Consider the following 22,946-nt stretch of genomic DNA (forward strand, 5'->3'; position numbering starts at 1 on the left):
ATCTGGCACATGAATATCACACTGTCTTGCTAGTGAAAAACAAATGTTTTATGACCAGACCTTATAAAGGAATTGAACGTTTCACATTTGGCAAAGTTTAATGAGCAATAAACACTTGTAAGGTCGGAATGATGTAGAGATTATTCTGCTTTAATGTTTCTCGCAACCTAGCATTGACAATGGTATTTCTGTAAATAACAGAATTCAAATTTTGTTAAAACAGTACCGTCCGAAACTTTATGAGATGGCGTCTTCAATAAAAGAATTATGTTTCTAAAACCCTTGCCAAATATAGATGTACTAATCCATGCTATATCATAAATATAATAAAGTTCATTACCGATATGAAGACTGAAGAAAAATACAAAATATTTAGATATTTGACTATTGGTACGACGTTACTGTCACAAAAACAAATACATTTAACATTAACAAAACTGAATATATGACCATCCGAGTCCCGCCCCGAGACTTATCTGTACCTTTCCGTGGTGAATTAGCCACGCTATTGCCAAGCCGAAAGACACAAATGTCATCGGCGAGGCGAGGCAGGTAAGTGGGGGCGGGTCGGGGGGTAAGTAATAAGGGGGACTGTGTGGGTTGTTCATCAGCGGCCAGCGGAGAGCATGGCGCGAGCGGCGGGGCAGGCGTTCCGCATCCTCACGGGCACTGACTCCATCGGTCTGGGCATCACGGCCACCCACACCGCCGTGCGCGACCTACCCAACCTTAACAACGCCACTAAGGTGGTAAAAACTCTCTGACAAGACCTCTCCGTAACATTTTCACTTTCTCTCAATCTATCGCACTACAGCAAACAACGCACCCTTTCAACTCCCTCGCCCGCCAAAATCTATCCTACCGCATAAATTCTTCCCCGATCCGAAATACCTGATTTTTAAAATCTATAACGATTCCAGTAAATCTGGATAACTATTTACTTCTCGATAGTTATGGTACTTATCAGTGGTGTTATCGACAATAAATCTGAAATATTTCCATTGCTAAATAATATGTTAAACTTTTAGTAAACATAAAATTCTAGGTAGGTACTTGACATTGTATAGAAAACCAAGTATCTACAATTGTACATTTTAATCTATCTCAATACCAATACTAAAGGATTATTTAATGACCTAATTAGTATTACTTTGACTATGTTTTACCATATAATTTTAAATCTCAAATCATAAACATGCATATTATTGAATCACACAAAACTGTCCATTTCGATGGCTTCACAATATTATTTAACTGTGGTGATGATTCAATTCCATGTTTACCTTCACTCACTGTCTTGTAAAAAGTGCGAGAATTTTGTATATAGGTATATAAATTAACGCATAATATAAAATTATTGGTTTGTAATTCTAACCAAAATTTGAATGAAAATAACCAGTACCTCATTCAGAAATAAGAAAGATTCAAAAGTATATAAATATTATACTCAAATAAACTGAATATACATTTTTTTTTGTAGCGTATTATTTGATGTTACTATTTACTGTACATAATTATAATAGTACAACAAATTGATAAATTGATCTCTGTCTACGTGTGTATTGTTATTCGTTTCAATTATTATAATCATTCACCCGCATAAATGTGTATATTCATCAAATCTATTAACGCTGATAATTAGTTATTTTAGAGTAGATATTATAAAAGTACTATTATTCGTTCAAACAGTAGAAAAAATATGGTATATTATGGCAGACTATAATATACAATATAGTATTTTATCATTTTTTGCTAAGAAATATCCAAATAAAACAATCAGATTATGTATATAGCCAATGTAACTACGGTAACCTGACCCTGTATAATATTTTTTTAATATATCATTCGAATTAAGTTGTCAACCGATGTCCTTGAGTTGTCAGTCATTTGTTACCGAGTTGCCACCGAGCCTTTTTTTGATAAAGTCAAGTCAGCAACTTGTACAAAAACTAAAATCATTTAAAATCAAATACGTTCGAAAATATCAAGCATTGCTTTATTGTAAATAAAAAAACTCAGCTACTCACAAATCATTAAAAAAAATGAGTGAGTGTACAGGACATGCACCGTAGTAATTGTTAAACTTCTTTGCTTTAAATGCTGGGATGGCAAACGGTTCTAAGGATTTTTTCTATACTTAACACAAAAAACATAAATATAAAACATGCCAAATTACATTTTATACTCCATTGATTCATTAAATTTCAATTTACATTTTCTGTAAAAATAAAGATATATTTCAAATAATACTTTTGACCCTGGCAAAGCCAGATATTATATAACATCTGCTAGATTGAAATATGGAATACTTATTCGAAATAAAATAAATTACAAATTAAACATGACAGTTGGATCACTACTGTGATAATTGGTATAAATAAGTTTATCTTCAAAAATCATTTAAACTGTCTACTGAAAAATTAATGTTAATTCACATTAATTCAAAATATGAAACTATAAAAAGTATCCAAAACTGTCCTAGCCTGTACCGGGTGCAATCCATTATACACTTCCCCCCATTTGAATTAATTTCCCCCGTCCTATCATGTCCAATAGTGACTCACTTAACAGCTAACACTTTGACTTGACCTTCACAAAAAAACGCCCCCAACTCTCTCCGTCCGTATTTAATTTCTCTATCTAATTTCTTTTACTTTTGGCACTGTAATAATTGGTTAGTCTAACATTTTCTGCAGTTGATATCAATATCTCTCCATTATCTTTTTTATTTCTTTTAACTTATTACTGTTATTATAACTTTTTCAAAATTTCTCATAATTATTTAATGGTAATCTGCAAATAAATATTTTGTGCTCAATTTGAATACGTATGTATTTAATATTCGATGAAAAATTGAAAAACAGAATATCATCGTTGAGCTATTAAAACCTCAGATGTGACAATTTTGAGAAAATGATTTTTTTTATGTATCCTGTTTTTATATTAGTCAGCACAGTTTTCTAAATACTTAATGTTATAATAATAGTACCAAAATTTAAATAGAGACCTCTGACTTAATATACTCATTTTAATAAGACCTCCAACGGAGTTACATCGGAATTACACATTACAAACACTTGATTTCAAACCCTCCCTCCTCCTCGCTATCTGCTATTTAGATAAATCAAGTTAATCATTTTTGTGATTATTGTGCAGATTTGTGTGAAATTTCAATTTTGTCACATCTAAGGTTTTAACAACTCAACGACGATAATATAATGTTTTTCTGTTCAATAGATTAAATCTGAAAATACCAATTAAATTCAAATCAATTTTTACTGTTATTTAACTCGTATTCATTAGATTAGAAAAAAAATGATTTATCGCACTTCCTTCACTCTGCATGCTACCTTTAGAAAACCATTTTCACCGCCAGCCGCTTCATTTCAATAAAAAAAAATTCTTCAAACTCTTAATTCTCATACTTACCGAATCATCTTTAATTGTTACCATTGACAATATGAATAACATTGACAATACTGACTAGCGATATTTGACTTTGTATTGACTGCAGATCTGTATTATGGCACGGGTAACGTATATAATTATCTTTCAAGTCGACTTTGATTGTGTTTTCCGAATGCGATAATCAAGACGGCCGTGTTACAGTTGGTCGCCGGATCGGGCGGTACCGAGCAGACGGACGAAGCTTCGGGCGCGCCCGCCGACGGAGACGTAAAGAGTGACACTTACACGGAAGGAATTCCCGGACCGGTGACGCGTCTCTTCATCATCGCCAACCGAGGCATCTCCAACCTCATCCAGGATCTTATCCTCCGACTGGCCCAGACCTCCGAGAGAATAGTCAACTTCAAGGCCCGTCTCATCACATCCATCATCTAAATTATTTAAGTCACACCAATGGAGGAGGGGGGGGATCATAAAATGTCAGGCAAGGTTTAAAAGTGACCTCTCATGAGAACATCGAAACATCGCAGTTTGGGATAATAATAGTGTTTCATCGCGGGGGAATTAAATAATTAATTACATAAAAAAAGGTCACGTGTTTCAGTAAATTTTGTAAATATTTCAAATTATATTTAAAAAATCTCGACCTGACATTTTCAAAAAAAAACATTCACGATCGTAAAACTCATACGAAAATATTTTTCACGGTTGCACTTGTTACACTGAAAGTGCAATTTGCAATAATAATTTATTCATCTTGCCGCATTATAGAGTATCGTTCGTTTTATATAAAGAACTGTAGAAAATTTGATAATGTGTATCCATCAAAGTATAATAATGTTCATTTGATCAATTGCTCAACCTTTTCTAGATATAAGCTAGAATAGTAGGGAAGTTTAAAATTATGCGCTAATGATTTATAAGTAATTTCTGATCTGTCTTATTCTAAATAAATCTTGAATCTATCACTTCAAACGCATGTACTGTATATTTTGCACTTTGATCTGGGGAACTCGGGCGAAATACACCGCCAGTAAAATTTCTATTCACATCTTCGCATAGATATTTCAACAGGCCAACTTTCGATGTCAAAACAATCCATGAAAATAAGACATTAATTATTATTATGTTTTGTAATGTTAAGATACAAAAAAAATTGTTTCTACTGTGGCATAAAACAATCCTATTAAATCTTGTTATTTATTATTTCAATTTGATTTTCTTTTAATAAAATTTTATACCAACTACAGAAAAAAAAATATTTGTTATAGATAAATTATGTAAATATGTAATTAATTTTTTTTTCTAAATAAAAAATTATAAAACAAAAATTCCTCTTTTCTGCTTTGTAAAAAAATAAATGTCATCAATGTATTTATTAAGACAGCTTTTCATATTTTATCTCCCGCCCTACACCTTATTCCACATTATTCTTACAAGAACACACAGCCATCGGAAATACCGATTTGGAAGTTATGGAAGTTACCATCATAAATCGTGCGGTGTTCGAATTCAGAACTAAGCTCATCATAGTATAAAAAGTATTGAATGCTATGTCGAATGTTAGCCTGTGGCGCCCTTTACCATTTTACAACTTTCTACAAATATATTGCATTCGAAGAATAAGCAACAATTAGCACTACAATCGAAATTTGCAGGTTTGTGGCCCGGCCTAAACAAATCTTGTGAAAGTCAGTAATGATTCCAGCTATACAATACTGTTGCATAATTTATTATAATGTCATATTTTACCGTGGGTTTTCTGACAATACAGCCTACCTGCAAAATTACCACCTACTTATACAGGAATCAAAAAACTAATTTAATTATTTACTAGCTGCCCGGTACTGCTCCCTACGTGAGCATATTGTGTGATGTTGGATAATGAATCTAATATTACATAATACTGGAATATTATAATCATAATATTATTATATCACTAATAATTAATTTGTAAATTAGTTGTACATTTAGCTTGCCCACTCTATAAGTAAACAATTACAGCAAATGAAACATACATTCATTTTGAAAATCTTATCATCAAATAATCAGTAAAAATAATGTAGGTACAGTAGGCGCTCAGTAATCCGGCGTCCCACCCACGTAGCACCCACGGTGGCCGCGCGGCATAAGCGTTGGACTATAAAGCCGTAGGTCCCAGGTTCGAATCCTGGGTCTGGCAAGTACACATATTGTTTTTCAATTTGTGTGTGAGTCAGGGTATGGACCTAATAGGTTGAGCAAGTGGCTGACATCCATTTCTCGTAAAAAACAAAATCTGTTAATACAAACCTCTACTCTGTGGAGGCCCATATGATCCTATTAGGATCGGACATGGTCGAAAAAAAAAAAAATCCAGCGTCCACCAATCCAGCACGTCCAATAGCCCGGCATTTTACAACCCATGATGTCTCCTGCTCTATAATCCGGCAGGTTTCACATTAAACTGCCGGATTACAGAGCTTTTACATTACGAGATTACATAAACTAATAAAGATTTATTTCCTATAAAAATTCAATAATCCGCCATTTCCGACAATCTGGCATAGGTGAAAAAATATGGATGCCGGATTACCGAGCGCCTACTGTATTTCAAAATTTAAATATTCAGCATTACAAAAAATAATAATCTAAAAATACCTCATGTTTTAATATAATTATAATGATTTAATAATCTGCATTAAATGTATGTAGTTTAAGATTTTTTTTATCAATTATTATTATTTTAAATGAAGATTGAAAACTGATATGTCAGGAAAAATTTTGAAGTTAATATTAATTCTAAGTTTTTCTCTACATATTTTGACCTCCAATAGATGTGTGATATTAATTGGCAAATTATACATGCTCAATATCAATTTTGTTAAAAAAAATACCAGATAGGATAATATATTGTCAGAATGCCATCGATATGTAATATTAAACTCATAGTAAAGTAAATATTACTTTGTAAGTTGCAATTGAGGTACAGAAAGGCTAAATACATACCCGCTCGAAGAAGTGTTTATAAACAGGTGTCATACAATGGTATCGACGAGGTATAAAACATCATAAAGGCCAATGGATTGATAAAATAGTTAATATTTGCTGAATTACGTGGCCGGGAGAAGTGGAATCAACATGGAGAGGCCTTTACCCAGCTGATAGGGTTGTGGTGAACGAAATAAATAGACAGCTGTCACATAATTATATAAATATATTATTTTTCTCAACATTAAATAAATAAAAATGAAGAACTGCAGAGATAAACAACTTAACAAGCCACACATACAATATGAAAACTATTGCTTACAAGCTAGTAGAAATTTGAAAAAATAGAAAAACATTTCCTTAACACAGTCCATTTTCTTAGAAAATAATTGCACATTTTCATTTGATGAAATTAAATAATAACGAGAAAACCATGCATCACACGCTATACAGTCACCGCCATAAGAGAATACAATTAGAGTTCACTCTAATAAGATAACCACATGTCAGAATATGTCCATACCTTGACAGAAGACACTTTAACACACACTACAGTTACAAAAATACAAGTGCTATTAAATTGTGCTAAAGTTTTAATTGTTAATTGCTAAAAGTCTTGAAATAGTTTACACTTTTCCTATATAATTTAACTTTCAAGTTCCAAAACAAAACAAAAGATATACAACCATTTACCAGTGGCAAACGGTGGAGAGGCTGTGGAGATCCGACATAAATAGTGCACACTAAAATTTGCCAGTCATAAGTATTTGTTTTCATTAAACTAAGAATACAAATTGCAGAGGGTATTGGTTAGTTTTAAAAATTCAATTAAACGCTGCCTAAAGCAAACCATAATAGTATTAGATAAAAAATATCCATTTATCTATAATTATCCCATTTAATCATACTTAATTTTAGATATTTTATAAATGGAAGAATATTTTTTATCAATTATGGTTTGGTTTAGGCAGTATTTAATCGAATTTTAAAAACCATCTGCAATTTATGTTCCTAGTTCAATGAAAACGAATAAATATGACAGACAAAGTTTAGTGTGTACTATTTATGTCTAATCTCCACGGCTTACCGCCACCCTTCGCCACCGCCATTTACGGTTACGTTAAACAGAGATTTCAAGAAATAGTTTTTAGCCAAAATATATAGGATTCGAACACATGGCTTTGGAGATAGGGCTAAAATTCAAAAATATATTTTTTAAATGTAGCCTTATTGTAAGAATAAAGACACAATGAAAAAATTTACATGGTTTAAATTAATAAAATTCCAATAACAAGAAATTGGCAAGAATATTGATAAAAATACAAAGTGGTTTGAACATAGTTTCTGTCACGGCGGTGACAGTAAGTGATTCATAGTTTTTATTAAAAGTGTGCATTATAATATATTATTTAAGTCTGCCAAAAATAAAAACTACCAATATTACATATTTGAAAACCATTCTTACATCAGATCCGGTTTTGCTTAAATCTTAAACATATTTTTTGCATAAATTTCAGTTATTCGTCAGTCTAATTTACATTGCAAGAAATATATTAATTTAATATTCTTTATAAAAAATTTTGATATGTGCCAAACTTAATATTGCAAAAAAGGAAATAGTACAAATGCAATCGCTATATTATAAACTATTCATAAAACTTAATAAATATTCCACTCAAAGCGATAAATGAAAACATCACTTAGCTCTCTTTAATCCATTTACAATTATTTGTATTTTAATTCATTGTATTTAAGAAATTTAAATAACTCAATTTGCCCTAATGCTTAAAAGATAACATAAATAATTATAAACACAATAAATGGAAGAATAATATTAATGATATACTCCCAAGCCGATATATAAATATTTTCAATATGTTGGGCTAATATTCTTTTAATTATAATAAAATTGATGCAAAATAATAACAATGTATTTTAACTCTATGATAATATCATCTTTACAAAAGTATTTGGAGGAAATCAAGAGTTGCAGTGACACAAACGATGATAATGATATAGAGCTATTGGTTTCAATTCAGTTACTTCCATTTTTTTATATTTGATATTTTTCTTGATCTGATTTTCTAAATACTGTTCCATCGTGTATAACATAATCATAAACTATCAAAACCAGCTCCGTCTATTAGTAAAGTAATATTAAACCGGAGGATGATTGCAAAGTCAATTAATCATAATAACTTTAAACATGACTTTTTAATCATTTTAATGACTTTTAGGTTATGTAATTTCGCTATACGCTTTTTACAATTATTTACTATGTTTGGAAAAAGAAAATATTCTATTTACAGTGTTAAATTTGTAATTATCTCAAAATGGCGGTTTACAGAGGTAACTAATTGACTTTAAAACCAATAGCCTCATATTGCTGTAGTAACAACATTATTTTACCCATTGAAGACAGACGGTAAGGGAGATTAAAGTCGAGCAACAGCCAAATTAATCGTTTTAGTAAATTTGACAAGAAAAATTTTAATGAAGAGTTTTAATAAACCTGATTTTATTAAAACAACTTATATAACAACTTTTTTATTGTATGTTTAATTCCAATATTCTTTCAAAACTTGTGTAGGTATTGCAACATTTCAATTCATAATTTTCTTTTTAAATAAACAGATAAATTTGTAGGGTTTTAAGAAATATCTAAAAATAAAACATTTTTACTAGTCGACACCGATTGTTCAGAATATCTTGGTCAACAATAGCATCAAATTGACACTGATTGTCTCCAATGGGTTAAAAATTGCATGACTGCTAGGACCACTGTACTAAAAAATCTACCATGTATTCTACAACCAACAAGGCTGCAATTGCATAGTACCATATTGTGGGTATTCTACGAATAAGCATTAAGTCAAAAATACTAGTTTTGAGATAATCGAGTTTGAAAGTTTTGACGGTCTTAACTTTTTTTATATATATAAAAGGTAAATTCCTTTCTGCGATATTGCTTTGAGTATGACTTAGTGCAGTTACGCACACAGAATTTTGTGAATATAGCCTGAGAATGAGAGAAGCAAATGCACTAAGTCCATTTAGTGCTTTTTCTCTGAATAGATGTATGTCTTTTTGACGTATAACATAAATTATCTTCGCCAGTTTTATAGATATGACTGTGTGTATTTTTGTAGACTATAGAGCGTACTCTTAATAAGATTACCTCATCATTACGTCAAAACAGCAAAATTTTGACTTAGTGCTTTTTCGCAGAATACCCACGATATTATGTAGTGTAAAGGATGGAAGCGTGGATCGGGGTATACAAGACATCTGCAGCCAGGGCATAATTATAATTTACAGGGTTAAATTGCATTGTTATCATTTTTTAATGACTTCTGTATACAATAATTATTTTATTGATACAGAGATCCATAAAATTTACGAGAAAATTATTCCAAATCAAAGATATTCATAATACACCCACCCGATCCTCTTTTGCACGGGGTATACGTTCCAAAGACTACCGTGCAAAACAAAACCGTGTAAAAAAAGATAAGGTGCCCATACAAAAATGGTAGATAGGTTCCATTACTTAAAATCAACTCAAAATACGAAATTCTTAAACTCAAAAATAAATCGAATTTATTTATTATTTATACGTAAAAATATTTATACATAAAAATACATAGTTTTTGATTTAAATTGAATTGCCCGTTTACTGCTGTTTTTCGCTGGCGAAAAATCACTCATCGCTGGAAATATTTAATGATGCTGACGCCAAAGCACGCGGCGTGTCTCTCGTATCGAACCCGAAGTGACTGTAGTGGCATCATGTATGTACGTATGTATGGCATGGGCGGCATCCGGTGACAACATATGTATTCACCAGTGGCGTGCGGTCCATTGCAACGTAATTTTTTGATAAATATGTACATACATACGTAATTTTTTGATAAATATGTACATACATACGTATTTTTATTCTTTTTAGTTTTTTTTAAGCCGTGTTAAAGCAAAAAAATCAGTGTAAATAAAAAATAATCGCTACTTTTTTAAACCGTTTTAAACAGTGCAAAAAAAAGCCGTGCAAAAAGAGAATCGGATGTATATAAATCGAATCATGCAACTAGGAACAAATAATGTTCTATTTTAAAATGACTGCCGATGGATAATACCGATAATAATTTTTTAACCGGTTCTATGCCTTCAGTGACTTATCCGCACATACAAATTTCGCAATTTATCTCGTCCGACTTTAAGCTCAAATTACTAGCCACTGTCGATTGATTTGCATAATCTAAAAAATTAAGCACACTGACATCTTTTTGAATAATTATGAAATACTAAGCCACAAATTATTGGTATTACAGCGATTGTAGTAAGAGCTTCGCTCTACATTCAACATGTGCCTTTTAAAATCTGCGGCTTGTCAGATACTGCCATAGTAATATCGTGAGGCATAGAAAAAGAAAACACTAAGGAAAAATTAAATTACATACATTCCTTCAACCCACATCTTCTCCAGTAGTCATACATCTGATATTTCAATATCACTGAAGTTATGTATATTTATGAAAGAAAGGCCTTTATGATTACATACATACATATTATCAATGGATTATTTCAAAGGGTACTTTCAATACTGCAATGCATGTACTCAACAAAAAGGCAATGTGAAAGTAATTGGTCATTTAAAGTAGGCAATCCATATAGGTACTTTAATGATATTTACAATACATATTCGTATTTAAGATTTTCTTCATACAAACGTACAAATTTTGAGCACCCGTTTTTTCTTTATCATTGATATATTATGTAACATCGAATTATATCAGAGATCACATAGTAAAATTAGTAGCTGCGAAAAAAAGAGCATTAAATTTGTCATATTATCAGAGTGACATTTTGGTAACAGTGTACATAGGAAAGTATGAAAAATGCAAAGCATTACTTCTTAATTTGACTGAAAATTTACAGCACAAAGTGTCACATCTCGGAAGCACAATAAATCTGCATAAACATCGCGAAATACAGAGATTCAAAGCACGAAGGAAATCAATTGAAAATTTTGATGAGGAGCACATTTATGATGAGGGAGTGGTTAGTGGCTAAAACACCTTTTATGTTTATATTGAGGCATTGAAATTTGAAACAGGGCGTAACTGTTACAAAATACTACTTCATCAAATCAATAGTCAATATACAATGAGTATGTAAGTGTCCACGATGACTGAGCGGCTTACACATCATCTTATGATGACGTGGGTCCCAGGTTAATATCCTGGGTCTGGCAAATTCACATGTTATTTTTCAATTTGTGATTGGTGTCAGAGTATGGACCTAATAGGTTGAGCAAGTGGCTAACATCCATTTCACGTAAAAAAAAAATTAATACAATCCTCCACTCTGTGGGAAGCTCTTATGAATGGATATGGCGAAAAGAAAGAAGAAAGAAAGAAGTGGTTAGTGGTTGTAATTGAGTACCCACTGACCAATGAGATTTTCGAGAATTCGAGATTGGTTTTTTGATTTCTCGAGAAATCGACATTAATTGCTGAATTGGCTGAATTTTACAATATTATTATTTTGGAAGTTTAATTAATCAAATTTAAATTCTTGGGTTTTTGTCTAAACAAATTGCGCAATTGATTCAGATTTTTGAAATCACAGAAAGTTACTAACTAATATCAAACAAAATTGCACTAATGCCATTTAGTGGAATTTAAAAAATGTGTCCGATTGATCAATGCACATTGTGCAATTATTAGTGAACTTTTATAATCGTGGGGTCGCTGCCAAAAGTTGGTAAGTCGATAATTTAGGTATTTACAACAGATTGAGTCAAAATATAAATATGTATGTTAGAAAAAAAAAAACATTCAGGGTCATCCGATATATAGAACGTGCACGTAAAGCACAAAGAAATTAGCACTATGCCTGATTTTAGAGGGCATATCAAACTTCAAGTTGCAATTACTCAATAACATGATTTCGAGACTTACCAACTTTTGGCAGAACCTTTATTACAGTGACTATTGCGCTCCGAGGGTGAAGCATAGAATTATTGGTTGATTCATTTCAGTAAAACTTAATATTAGCTTAAAATTAATTAAAATTCGGTAGTTTCCTAGTACAAGGCTGTATTAATAGTTACATAAATATTACTATTATATAATATTATATAGGTATAAAGTTTCAGTATAAAATATGTTTGTCTAACTACTTGAATATTCAAATCTATTGCATTCACCGAATTGGTAATCGTGTATCTTTTTATAGTCTATAAAATTGAAAATATTATGCAATAGAAAAAAGAAACACTAATTTGCTTCGAAAGCATGCAAAACCAAATCCGTCCATTGTATACAAGATAATATTTGAATTGGGTAATTTAAAAATATTCATGTATATATTATAAACTGTGATGTACGTGCGATTTTCATATTATCGTATAATATATAACTATGTATAAATCTTATAATGCTCTGATATATATATGTACTTATAATATAACATAACGATTACAATTATTAGTAAGTTATATTATGACGTTCCAATAACATTTAAATAAGTCATATATATTTCGTACTTAGGTATAGTGATTTACAATATCTATTATTTAATCAATATTGTGATATACATACTTAATTGTATTGTTAAAATAAAATGTGCTATAGTGAGAATAATAATATTAAGTGATATTTGTAGATTCTATAAATAATATTAATATAGTTGATATTCTTAAAATATAAACAATGCATTAATTTTTAATATAAAAGAACCCGAATAGCCTCCACAATAAAGATGAAAGAAAATTGCAAGTGTTTTTATATTATTATTTTTTTGTGATCAGAGACACATTAAAAATAATGTTCTATTTAAATTTATAATCATATTATGATGATAATCGATGATGATCTGAAAACACTACAATAAATATTGATATACTATCCATTCAATGACCAAGATATATTTATTAGGTACATTATTACTATTAATTCAAAAATGAGGCAGTTAGTTTTCAAGTCAGTAACCTCAATATTTCGCCATTTTGAAATAATTTAGGACTGCAAATAGAATATTTTCTTTATGAAAACTATTAGAAAAGGCGAATAGGACAATAAAATGTATTTAACGTCATTATTATTAACAAAAATCATGTATAAAGTCAATCATAAACTATATAAAATTGTGACTAATGAATATGAACCACTTTGCAATCGACGTCCTTTTAATTCTCAAAGAAAGCTGGGTTTTATATTTTTATAAACACATATATACAATGGAACGGTACCTACTTACAGAATCAGATTAAATGTTAAAATGGAGGTTACCGATAGTTAACTAAATAATTTACATGCTGTTAAATAAAAAAGATACAATGGTAAATTCATTTCGAGAAAAAAAAATATTATTATTTAATTAATGATTGTATAAAAAAAAAACAATTTTTCTAGTACTCTATGGTAATAGTTTTAACAAATGCTTTGACAAGTGGTGTTTTAAGAGAGTATAGATAGTTCATATCAATGAATCCCTGAACGCTTAGACTGAAATAAGTCCATTAAGAAAATATGTCAAAGCGTGTGGATCGATTCCTGCCACAGGGCATCCCTAGACAAGACGAAATGGAATAAGTCCATATTACATTCCACGTGGCTGGTGCCCTGATTTGTCGAGTCGAACAGAAATGAGTTCAAACAGATATTGAGACCAAGATCAGGCCACAGGCAAGATTTGATGTCCTTAAGGGGAGAAACGATTTGCAGCTCTGTGATAAATATGGAGTTCAAGAAAGCATTGCAAACATAATGGTACAATGCCCTAAATTTGAACGACACAGAATAAAATTGCAACTTGCAGATTGAGTATATGCTTCATTACTTTGCACTCCGGCTCTAGAATGAAAATGATGTAATATGTTCTAAAAATATTTTTTTTATATAAGTATTATAATATTATCTATTTATTTTCTTATTACTACATATTATATTAATACAAGTGAATATCATTTGATTTAATTTTATACGAGGTAATCAGGCAAAGAGGCGTATCAGTGTAGTAAAAAGTGCAAAGTTATAAAATGTATACTCTACCCTTGAGAATGTCGAGGAGCTCAAACATGCCCTGGCATTGGGGAAGATGAAAGAACTCAGAAGGATTGTAATTTTTTTTTAAGAAAATTGAAAAGAGGGCTTGACAATGGATCCTCACTCAAAGAAAAAGACACAACGTCTCAGTAATTATAAAAATAAAAACACGAGGCGCGAATTATAACATTGGTTTTTTAACTTCAGACATTCTTGATGAAATCACTGCTGATATGAGAGGGGTCTAATTACAAACACCGATAAGTCCACAATTGTAAGCTGTAGCTGACATCTTTGTGTGTCAAGTACTGATTGTTTTTGATAATAGTTATTTTTTTCATTATATTCTTTTTTTTTAAATTATATAGATATCCCCATTCCTATTAGCTGATAAATCCCAAATAAAATTAACAGTGATATACATCACTTTCAATAATTGGTTTGTGTAAATTTTGGTGCATTTTAGAAGTTATGGATTGTAATATATTATGTGTTTTGTATTAACGTTTTGTGTCAACAATCTTAAAGGTCCATATATGAAATTTTTTTATATGTTATACAGATACATGGATAAATAGATACATACATGTCATGGGGATATGACGTATACCCTTGAAAAACACTGGTTATTAAAACATTATTAAAATGTTTTTCAATTCACATACAATGGCAATAGTATGAAAACTGAATTATAAATGAAATAACTTAATAGCTGCTTTATTAGTGGTTAATTGGATAAATGTACTCACCGCGGATAAAGTATTTTGTAATTTTCCGTTATTGAAATGGCAACACATTCTCCATGTCCGTTAATATTTTTCATAAATTTCTCAATCGATTATTCCACAAAATCTACAAGTTTTGCAATCCCCTCAAATTATTCATTCCTTTTTGAATGGTGTTTACTTAGATAATTTGTACTCATTACAATCTTGATTTATCGAAACTACATGTTTACAAAATGTAGTTATCTAACAGCAGTAGTTACTTTAGTTTCAACTATATACATTAATAACCAACGCATAAACCCACTTATTTAAATAAATATTATTATGCATTAGGCCCCTATTCATATTAGGATATTATGTTGATCAATGAGTTGGAAAATAAATGTATATAATATGAATTATTAATACTCAAAAGCTAATTATACAGAACACTATGATAAAATAAAGTACCTACAAACATGAAAAATTCATACCCAAATACTGGTAAGTCAATGAAACGGCAAATAATTTTCAGCAATAGGTGGGACGTAATTTCGCATGCGATACCATTCGGAGAGCGATAGTCGACCCGTGAGCACGTCAATTTGTTTTGTGATGGCGTCGGAGGAATTAATTCTTAAATCGTGTAAAGATGACTAAAACACGTTACGTATTTACTTGAAAAACAAAACATGTCAACGAATATATTATTATTATTACTTAAATAACAATAAACATAACATTAAATGGACGCATGTTCAATTTTTATGACAAATTATGTTTTGTTCGTCACGCGTTGTTTGCACAATCTGCGCGTCGCGTAGTCACGATCGTTTTAGACCATGCCTCAGCTGAAATATTGCCTTAAAGACATGCACTCCAATAAAACTCAAAAATTATCCAGAAATGTAACAATCACACTCGCTTAAACTTATTAAGATACTTCTATGATCTATAAAATAGCAAACAACGATCCAAACATGACAGTAAATAGTCTAACTATGTTTGAATCACCCGAACAGCAATGAAATTAAAATTTGTCATATTTTAAAACTGACCTCAGACCGAACTTAACATTTAATTTGTATGTATACTTGCAATATTAAGAAATAAAAATAATTAAATGACAATAATTAATATATCTTTGCAGTTCGTTTGCATCAGAGAATTCGTTAAAAATTAATGAGTTTTGATGGCTTAAATGTGATAATAAATAATAACTGGGGTTAGTCAGAAAATGAAAGAGATTCATAAAGCCATATTGTTGAGACGGTTCAGCTCCATGTCCGCCACTTGCAGAATCTCATCCCATTTATGAGACGGCGTCAGGGGAGGTGTCGAGCTGCACGAAGCGGGGGGACTGGGATACGACGGGGAAAATGTCAGCTTTCTTTTAGAGCGAGACGAGCAAGAATAAGCGACGGGATCGGCTCGAACGATCAAAGAAACCGGAGTCAGGAGTGCGGAAGAAGGAGGCGTAGTCAGCCTGTGGTTCAAGCATCTCGGACTAGTGTAGCGGAACACCGGCTTTTTGAGATTGATGGTGCCGGGCACTTTTTCAATCAGCCCGATGGACGATAGGACATTCGATATGTCATATAATCGGCGCACTTTTGATTTGTGTTTGCGGTCCGCTTGTATTAATTGTGTGCTGTCGGTGATCGTCGTTAATCTCGGTGAATTGATTAGAACAGCAACGGCCATTTCCAAATTAATGAGGGTATTCTGAAAAACATTCATAAGTATCATTGAAAGTTATTTTGTTTCATAGTCCTAAACAAAATCGGCATTTGAGAGTGCAGAAGTGACAAAGATATAAGTTAGAGCGAGATGGAATAAAATGGAACGTAAGCGTAAATTTCAATTCCGTGCATTACAATATCATAGAATTAACCAAAACTTTATATCAAAATCATTAAAATGGAGTTCCAGAATGGGTAGGGACATAATATTACATGTTAATTTCAACCGTGCGGTATAATAATTTATACTTGCAGGCTACATTCTCTCAGAAACATTTAAATCCACAAAAACGTTTTGATGTTAGGCTGAGTTATAAGCATTTCAAGATTAAGTGGTAATTGATAATTTTTACTTCTTTGCCTTTGACTATTATAAAGCGGACATTGCCAAACAACGTGATTTATATCTTCATTGTCACTTCCGTATTGACATTTAGGATCATTCCTACACCTAAACCAGCTAGGGATTCTGCAAGATTGTAATGATCAGCTCTGCAGCGATGAATTCTTACAATTGTTTACAAACATTAAAAGTTACATAGTTAACTCAAATCTGCATTTTTTCGAGATACTTCAGTGCGGTTCCATGGCGGCGATTTATTTTCTGTTGCATATTTTTTTTTATGTTAGGCCGAAAATGTGCAATAATTAATAATTGTGGAGTTCAGAGTGGTATAATATCATTCAAACAAAATATAAATGTTGTACCAATATTGTGCGGCGCAGTCAGGAAGCTAGATAAACAAAACATAATTGAAACATGCGTCAAACATCAAAGCGGTTACTTACGGGTGGTTCCACAAGGAACATCATCAGAAACCTCTGCGCCAGAGTTCCCAGCGACCTATGCTGCGGAGACGTCACCACACTTCCGTTTCCATGGAGAGCATGCTTGATTCCGAGAGCTTCGCCCTGAGCTTTCAACGTCGCCAAAAAGGGACCCAGTTTTGATGCTCCATGCCAGGCATAAGTGTTTTTTCTGCGATGAGTGGCGCATTGAAGAGCCTCTAGTATGTTTATTATGTCATAAATTCTGCGTTTACCCACCCCAAGACTGTGTGCAGTTTTATCAAGGTGGATTTCTGCATGTCCACTGCAGTTGTGCAAGGGATATAATTTCAAAAATCTGAAAATGCAAAAATAAAAATACTTTTGTGAAAAATTTACCAATGGATAAAAGATTTTGGTAAAAGTCTGTTTACTGGAAGTTAGGCAGGAGCAGCGGCAATTTTTCATAGCCGATTTCGTCAAAATTCATAAATTCAAGAATGATAACCTAACCTAATAAATAATCCAGTAAATCAGCTATTTTCAAAATTTGTTTGCCGCTGGCTTCCACTAAATGGACAATAACCAAGATTTATTAAGACAATAAATGGGTATGAACCCATCATGATTTTGTTGGTTTAATAAATGAATACTTCAATAAACATTGACTTTTAGCTCAAATCAATCTGAAGTATGAGAACAAAATAATTTGACTATGACAAGGGAGAAACTTATGAAATTGTTGTATTAAAATCTAGCACATATTTTGTGTGGTTAATTTGGTTGCCGAATTAAAATTCAAACAAATTAACTTCTTTCTAGCAACTAACATGTCTTTTTGACCATAATTTGTAGGGTTACTGCCAAATATTTGTTGTGTCATATAATTATGGTTATCAAAATAGATTTTGTGGGTTGTCATCGTGTGTTCTTCCTTTTTCCTTTCATTCTTCATTCTCAAGCGATAATGTAGGTATCGAAGTGTACTGTAAGGCGTATGAATACAAATGCCGCTCTAAATGTACGGTAAATGAATCTGTTTAGGTGAGAGCATACATTGCTCTGTGTAAAACAGAGGTGATAGTGAACTGTTTCTGTTGTGATGAGGTACCAGATTGGATATTGGATTTTGCAGGAAACGCCGGAAGCCATGACATTTTTAATCGTAGCCCATCGTCCCTATTAAAATTATCAGGGATTCTATGAATTTCGATAGCCTTTTTTACTAAACATGAAAAATATTCTTTATTCCAGTCCAATATTTTTGGACACAAAGTTTTGTCACAAAGTCAAACAAGTCACAAAGTCAAATTTGTGGCCAAATTTAATATTCTATTAATTAATTATCTTGAAAATTTCTGCACATGTTCTACCGAATACGTGAACTCCATTTAAGAATCCATTTTACATGATCATGACGTCATGACAGTATGTGTCGCATTGTCATTGATGAATATTATGTCTATACTATTGCTATACGGATTCGGCAACTTCATGACTTGGACATAACACTCTTTAAGCCACGTTGACACGGTCCAAGTACGATCCAAGTACACTTGGATCGAGTGCCATCCAAGTGACAGCTTCATACTATTTATTCCTATCCAAGTTAACTTGGATGAGTAGGACGCAGTCCAAGTAGCTTGGATAGGAATAATTAGTATGAAAATGTCTACTTGGATGGCACTCGGTCCAAGTGTACTTGGATCGTACTTGGACCGTGTCAACGCGGCTTTAGCCAAGGAATTATGTGGTATTTAGTGATTTCCTGTCGAAGTAGGCAGGTCATGCACTGCTTACGGGCAGTAAATAAAGGAATGCAAATAGGTACTACATTACTTAAAGGTTATCAGTTATCACGGAAATAAATTTTAAAAAGTCCTGCTTCAAACATCAGCATGATGTACATATCAGGATATTTATTGTCTTGGTCTATGTCTCCTTGTACTATAGGCAAAAAGAAATAATAAAATAGGTTAGGTAATGAATTTATATATAATTAGACAACAGTAACGGATATGCCGGCTTTTCAAGTCCACAAAGGGATGGCACTTTACCTAGGGATATCACTGGTGGTATGTTATGATAATAAAGAAAAATCTCTGACCTGTCGCATAATATTTGAAGAGATTTCTCCTTACGATGATATGAATGCTGTAGAGCAACAGTTGTTAGCAATTTAAGATTAGCAGTCGGAGAAATATAGAGGGAATTAGTAACTTCCCCCAAGATGTTGCGCTTTGGAGTTTCAATAATACCTGGGGAGCCCCACATATTATAACGTGTTTTCTGGAACAAACCATACCGTATTCATTATAAATCATGAATTAATCACGTGCCTAAGAACATAGTCTACTATTATAGCAACAAACCTATCACGCAGTAAAGTTGAAAAACTATAATATTCAAAATATATCGAGGACTCACTCCACTCACATAACCTAACTAGAATTTTGCATTATATTTGACATCTTTGCAAATCCGCAAAAATAATAGATTAATCCATAGACAATCACGTTTTCCCTCTCAAATTATAATATTGATTTTAGCTTTGATTTTCCGTGATTTATCATTTTTTTGTTGTGAAATATTGTAGACAAAAAGATTTTGTGCATTATAAATTATAATATCATTACAATATTATGAAATCAAAATCGTATTCACTACAAAATTCTTTAGCGTGATGATAGGTATCTTATAAGAATCCAATTAGGTAGGTACCTTGTAGGTATGTAGATGATACTGATTAAACTTTGTTATTAAACTTATATAATTTTACTTGATCCAAAATTGCAATTTAAAAAATAATATTTTCATAAAACTCATATAAAATTATTTTACAATATGCTTTTTTCCGAAAGTGTTTGCTTGTAATAATATAAAAAACCATTCTTATGAATGAATAAGGCCCTCCTCACACGGAGCAACTGAAGTCCGACGGAACTGAAACTAAAATTCCAACCAGTATCTAGCAGTGCTAGTTAATGTAAGTAGGTATTTCAATGGCGGTTCGCTGACGGCGAGATTGGAATCTCTCAGTTTCAAAACTGTCCCGAAGAGACGCGACATGCCAGTCGCGCGTTCTCTCAAGTCTGCAGTAACCGTAACACAGTGGTAAACATCATTAGATCATATTATCATATTATATCATAATATCATATCATATATCATAAAATCATAGTTTCTTACCAAAATTGGTAGCACTGCGTAACACAAGTAACTTAACTCGCTCGAAGACATTATTTACAGCGCTCGAAATGGAAAAGTTTACGAACCGGAGCGTTTGACAAATTTTCTGAAGATATTTACATAATCATCAAATCGTATGTGTATTTTACGAAAATAAGTGTGTCCGATTTTCTATTCTATGGCCTATCTAGCTCAGACGGTCAACATATTTTTTTCCACGAGACGGAGAGATAATTTTATACATTTCACGAGCCGGAACGGCGCTCCGGTGCTTTTCGTTCCATTTCGAGCCCTGATTATTTATTAAATATTAATCGGAAAATTGAAATGACCTAATTGTATTCGAGTAAACGCACCAGCATGCGTGTTGTTAGTTTTTGTACAGAACAGCTGATGGTCCAGTTTGACAGTTAGAGGTTATGTGATTATTATTTCAAGTGAGTTTCAGTAGCGCCGTGTGCGAAGCATCAGATTGGCCAGTTTATGAGTTCCTTCACAAACCAGTTCCATCAGATTTCAGTTGCACCGTGGGAGGAGGGCCTAATAGGTCCATTTACCTGGATCACCCAATCTTAAAACTCCAACTTTTTTGGGTGCGTTTGTTTGTGCAAATTATTGAACGTTTGTGCACGATTTTTTTTGTTTGTGGCACCTATAATAACCGAAAAATTCCATTATCAAATTGAGTGTTCCACCTAAACGTTGGGCTACCCAATGTTGAAATTTCGACTTTTTTTGAGTGCGTTTGTTTGTGCAACGCTACCTACTGCATGATTGTGCACGCGTTTTTTTTGTTGTTTGTGCACGCCCATTAAGGGGATGATTCGAATTTCAATTGGATGACCCAGTTAAATGCTGGATACTTGTGTCACTAAAATTGGATTTTTTGAAAAAAAAAATTTACACACTTGTGCGTCGGTAGTGAACGTTGGTGCACGATTTTGTTTTGCTTTTTCATCTATATTCAGCGCGCTATTTGATTTTAAAGTAAAGTTGGAGTTTCAACATTGGGATCCAGGTAAATGGACCTCTGGATCGCATTCTGTGTAGAACCTAAACTGACTCGAACGCGATCCAGAATGCCTACCTGGCATCTTTTTTCTTTTAACATATTAAATATGTAAGTAATATAATTTTAAAAACCAAAATCATATTATTAGGCTTTAATATTAGCCTTAGCGATGGTGCCCACAGACGCGTCGGGCGCGCGAAGTCGGCGAATGCAGTGTTTATTCATAACCATAATCACACGTCTCTTCCCGCGCATTACCCTTCACCTATGTTATAAGCGGCCCAAGCAGCACAAAATAAATATTATTACAGCGCCTTTCATAACAAAGCAATAAAAATATTATATTATTTCGGGACTTGTAATTAAAATTTACGATGACATTATTCAACCAGCAATAAACTGAACACGCAATAAAATAAAACAATGACTTCTCTGTAATTAAATAATTGCTTTCCGCCCGTCGATCGACGATGCCTCGCGCAGCATGTTTTTGCTCGCTGTGTTCAATGAATGAACTCATTGTATTTTCTTTCATTCGTATCGCTGAGAAGCGGTGATTCGCGAAAAAACGATGATTCATGCGGCGCGCGCGTATAATGCGTCGCCATATCCAGTGGGCGCTGGCGTATTTGATTGCGTTGTTTTTTCAATGATTTATGCGCCACTTGTAGAAATTTTGCGCGAGTGCGGCGTCCGACGCGTTCTGTGGGCACCATCGCTTATATGTATATATTATCAGCTGTCATAGTTACAATACTTAACCACATTAATATTAAGACGGTTTTTAAATAATATTGCTGTAGGTTGGGAATTTGTCGATAATTTTTTTAAGTACCTATCGAATTTATGACTCATAATTATTTAAATATTTGTGGGTAAAAGTGGGTTTGGGTTTATTAATGCTGTTAGGTATATTATTTTTGTGTACAGTGACTCTCCAATTGTAAGGGATTTTTTAATTTTACGACTAATGATAGGTAGAATTCGTGAATTAATTCTATCAAAATATTCTTAAAATGTGTAACAATAAAAATGTTTATTTTGTCTTTGATTACTTTGTTGTGTTGTGATTGGGCCATTGCCCAATTCGCACAAAACAAGA

The 22,946-nt window shown here is 32.4% G+C and overlaps 2 protein-coding genes across 5 annotated transcripts in view; one reads left to right on the top strand and one right to left on the bottom strand.

Annotated features, from left to right (window-relative positions):
- Positions 1 to 4,658, top strand: part of LOC147065569 (uncharacterized) — a 63,665-nt gene extending 59,007 nt beyond the window's left edge. For all 4 annotated transcript variants that reach the window (XM_085956596.1, XM_085956597.1, XM_085956600.1 and 1 more), the window contains one exon: positions 3,610 to 4,658. In XM_085956596.1, coding sequence (XP_085812722.1) covers positions 3,610 to 3,843 — 234 coding nt within the window. In that variant the 3' untranslated portion in view covers positions 3,844 to 4,658. The remainder of the gene's footprint in view (positions 1 to 3,609) is intronic.
- A 10,125-nt stretch (positions 4,659 to 14,783) lies between these two features.
- Positions 14,784 to 20,119, bottom strand: LOC147065570 (transcription factor E2F8-like). The gene is made up of 4 exons (XM_085956525.1): positions 20,016 to 20,119; positions 19,751 to 19,932; positions 17,665 to 18,001; positions 14,784 to 16,858 (listed from the first exon to the last, which is right to left on the bottom strand). The coding sequence occupies exons 2-4, from the start codon at positions 19,915 to 19,917 to the stop codon at positions 16,382 to 16,384; spliced, it is 981 nt and encodes a 326-aa protein (XP_085812651.1). The 5' UTR covers positions 19,918 to 19,932; positions 20,016 to 20,119; the 3' UTR covers positions 14,784 to 16,381.
- Positions 20,120 to 22,946: the final 2,827 nt, after the last annotated feature.

Source organism: Rhyacophila brunnea, unplaced genomic scaffold, assembly GCF_057557595.1.
Source record: "Rhyacophila brunnea isolate RB1 unplaced genomic scaffold, BYU_Rbru_1.0 scaffold_6, whole genome shotgun sequence".
In the NCBI taxonomy this organism is placed as follows: domain Eukaryota; kingdom Metazoa; phylum Arthropoda; class Insecta; order Trichoptera; family Rhyacophilidae; genus Rhyacophila; species Rhyacophila brunnea.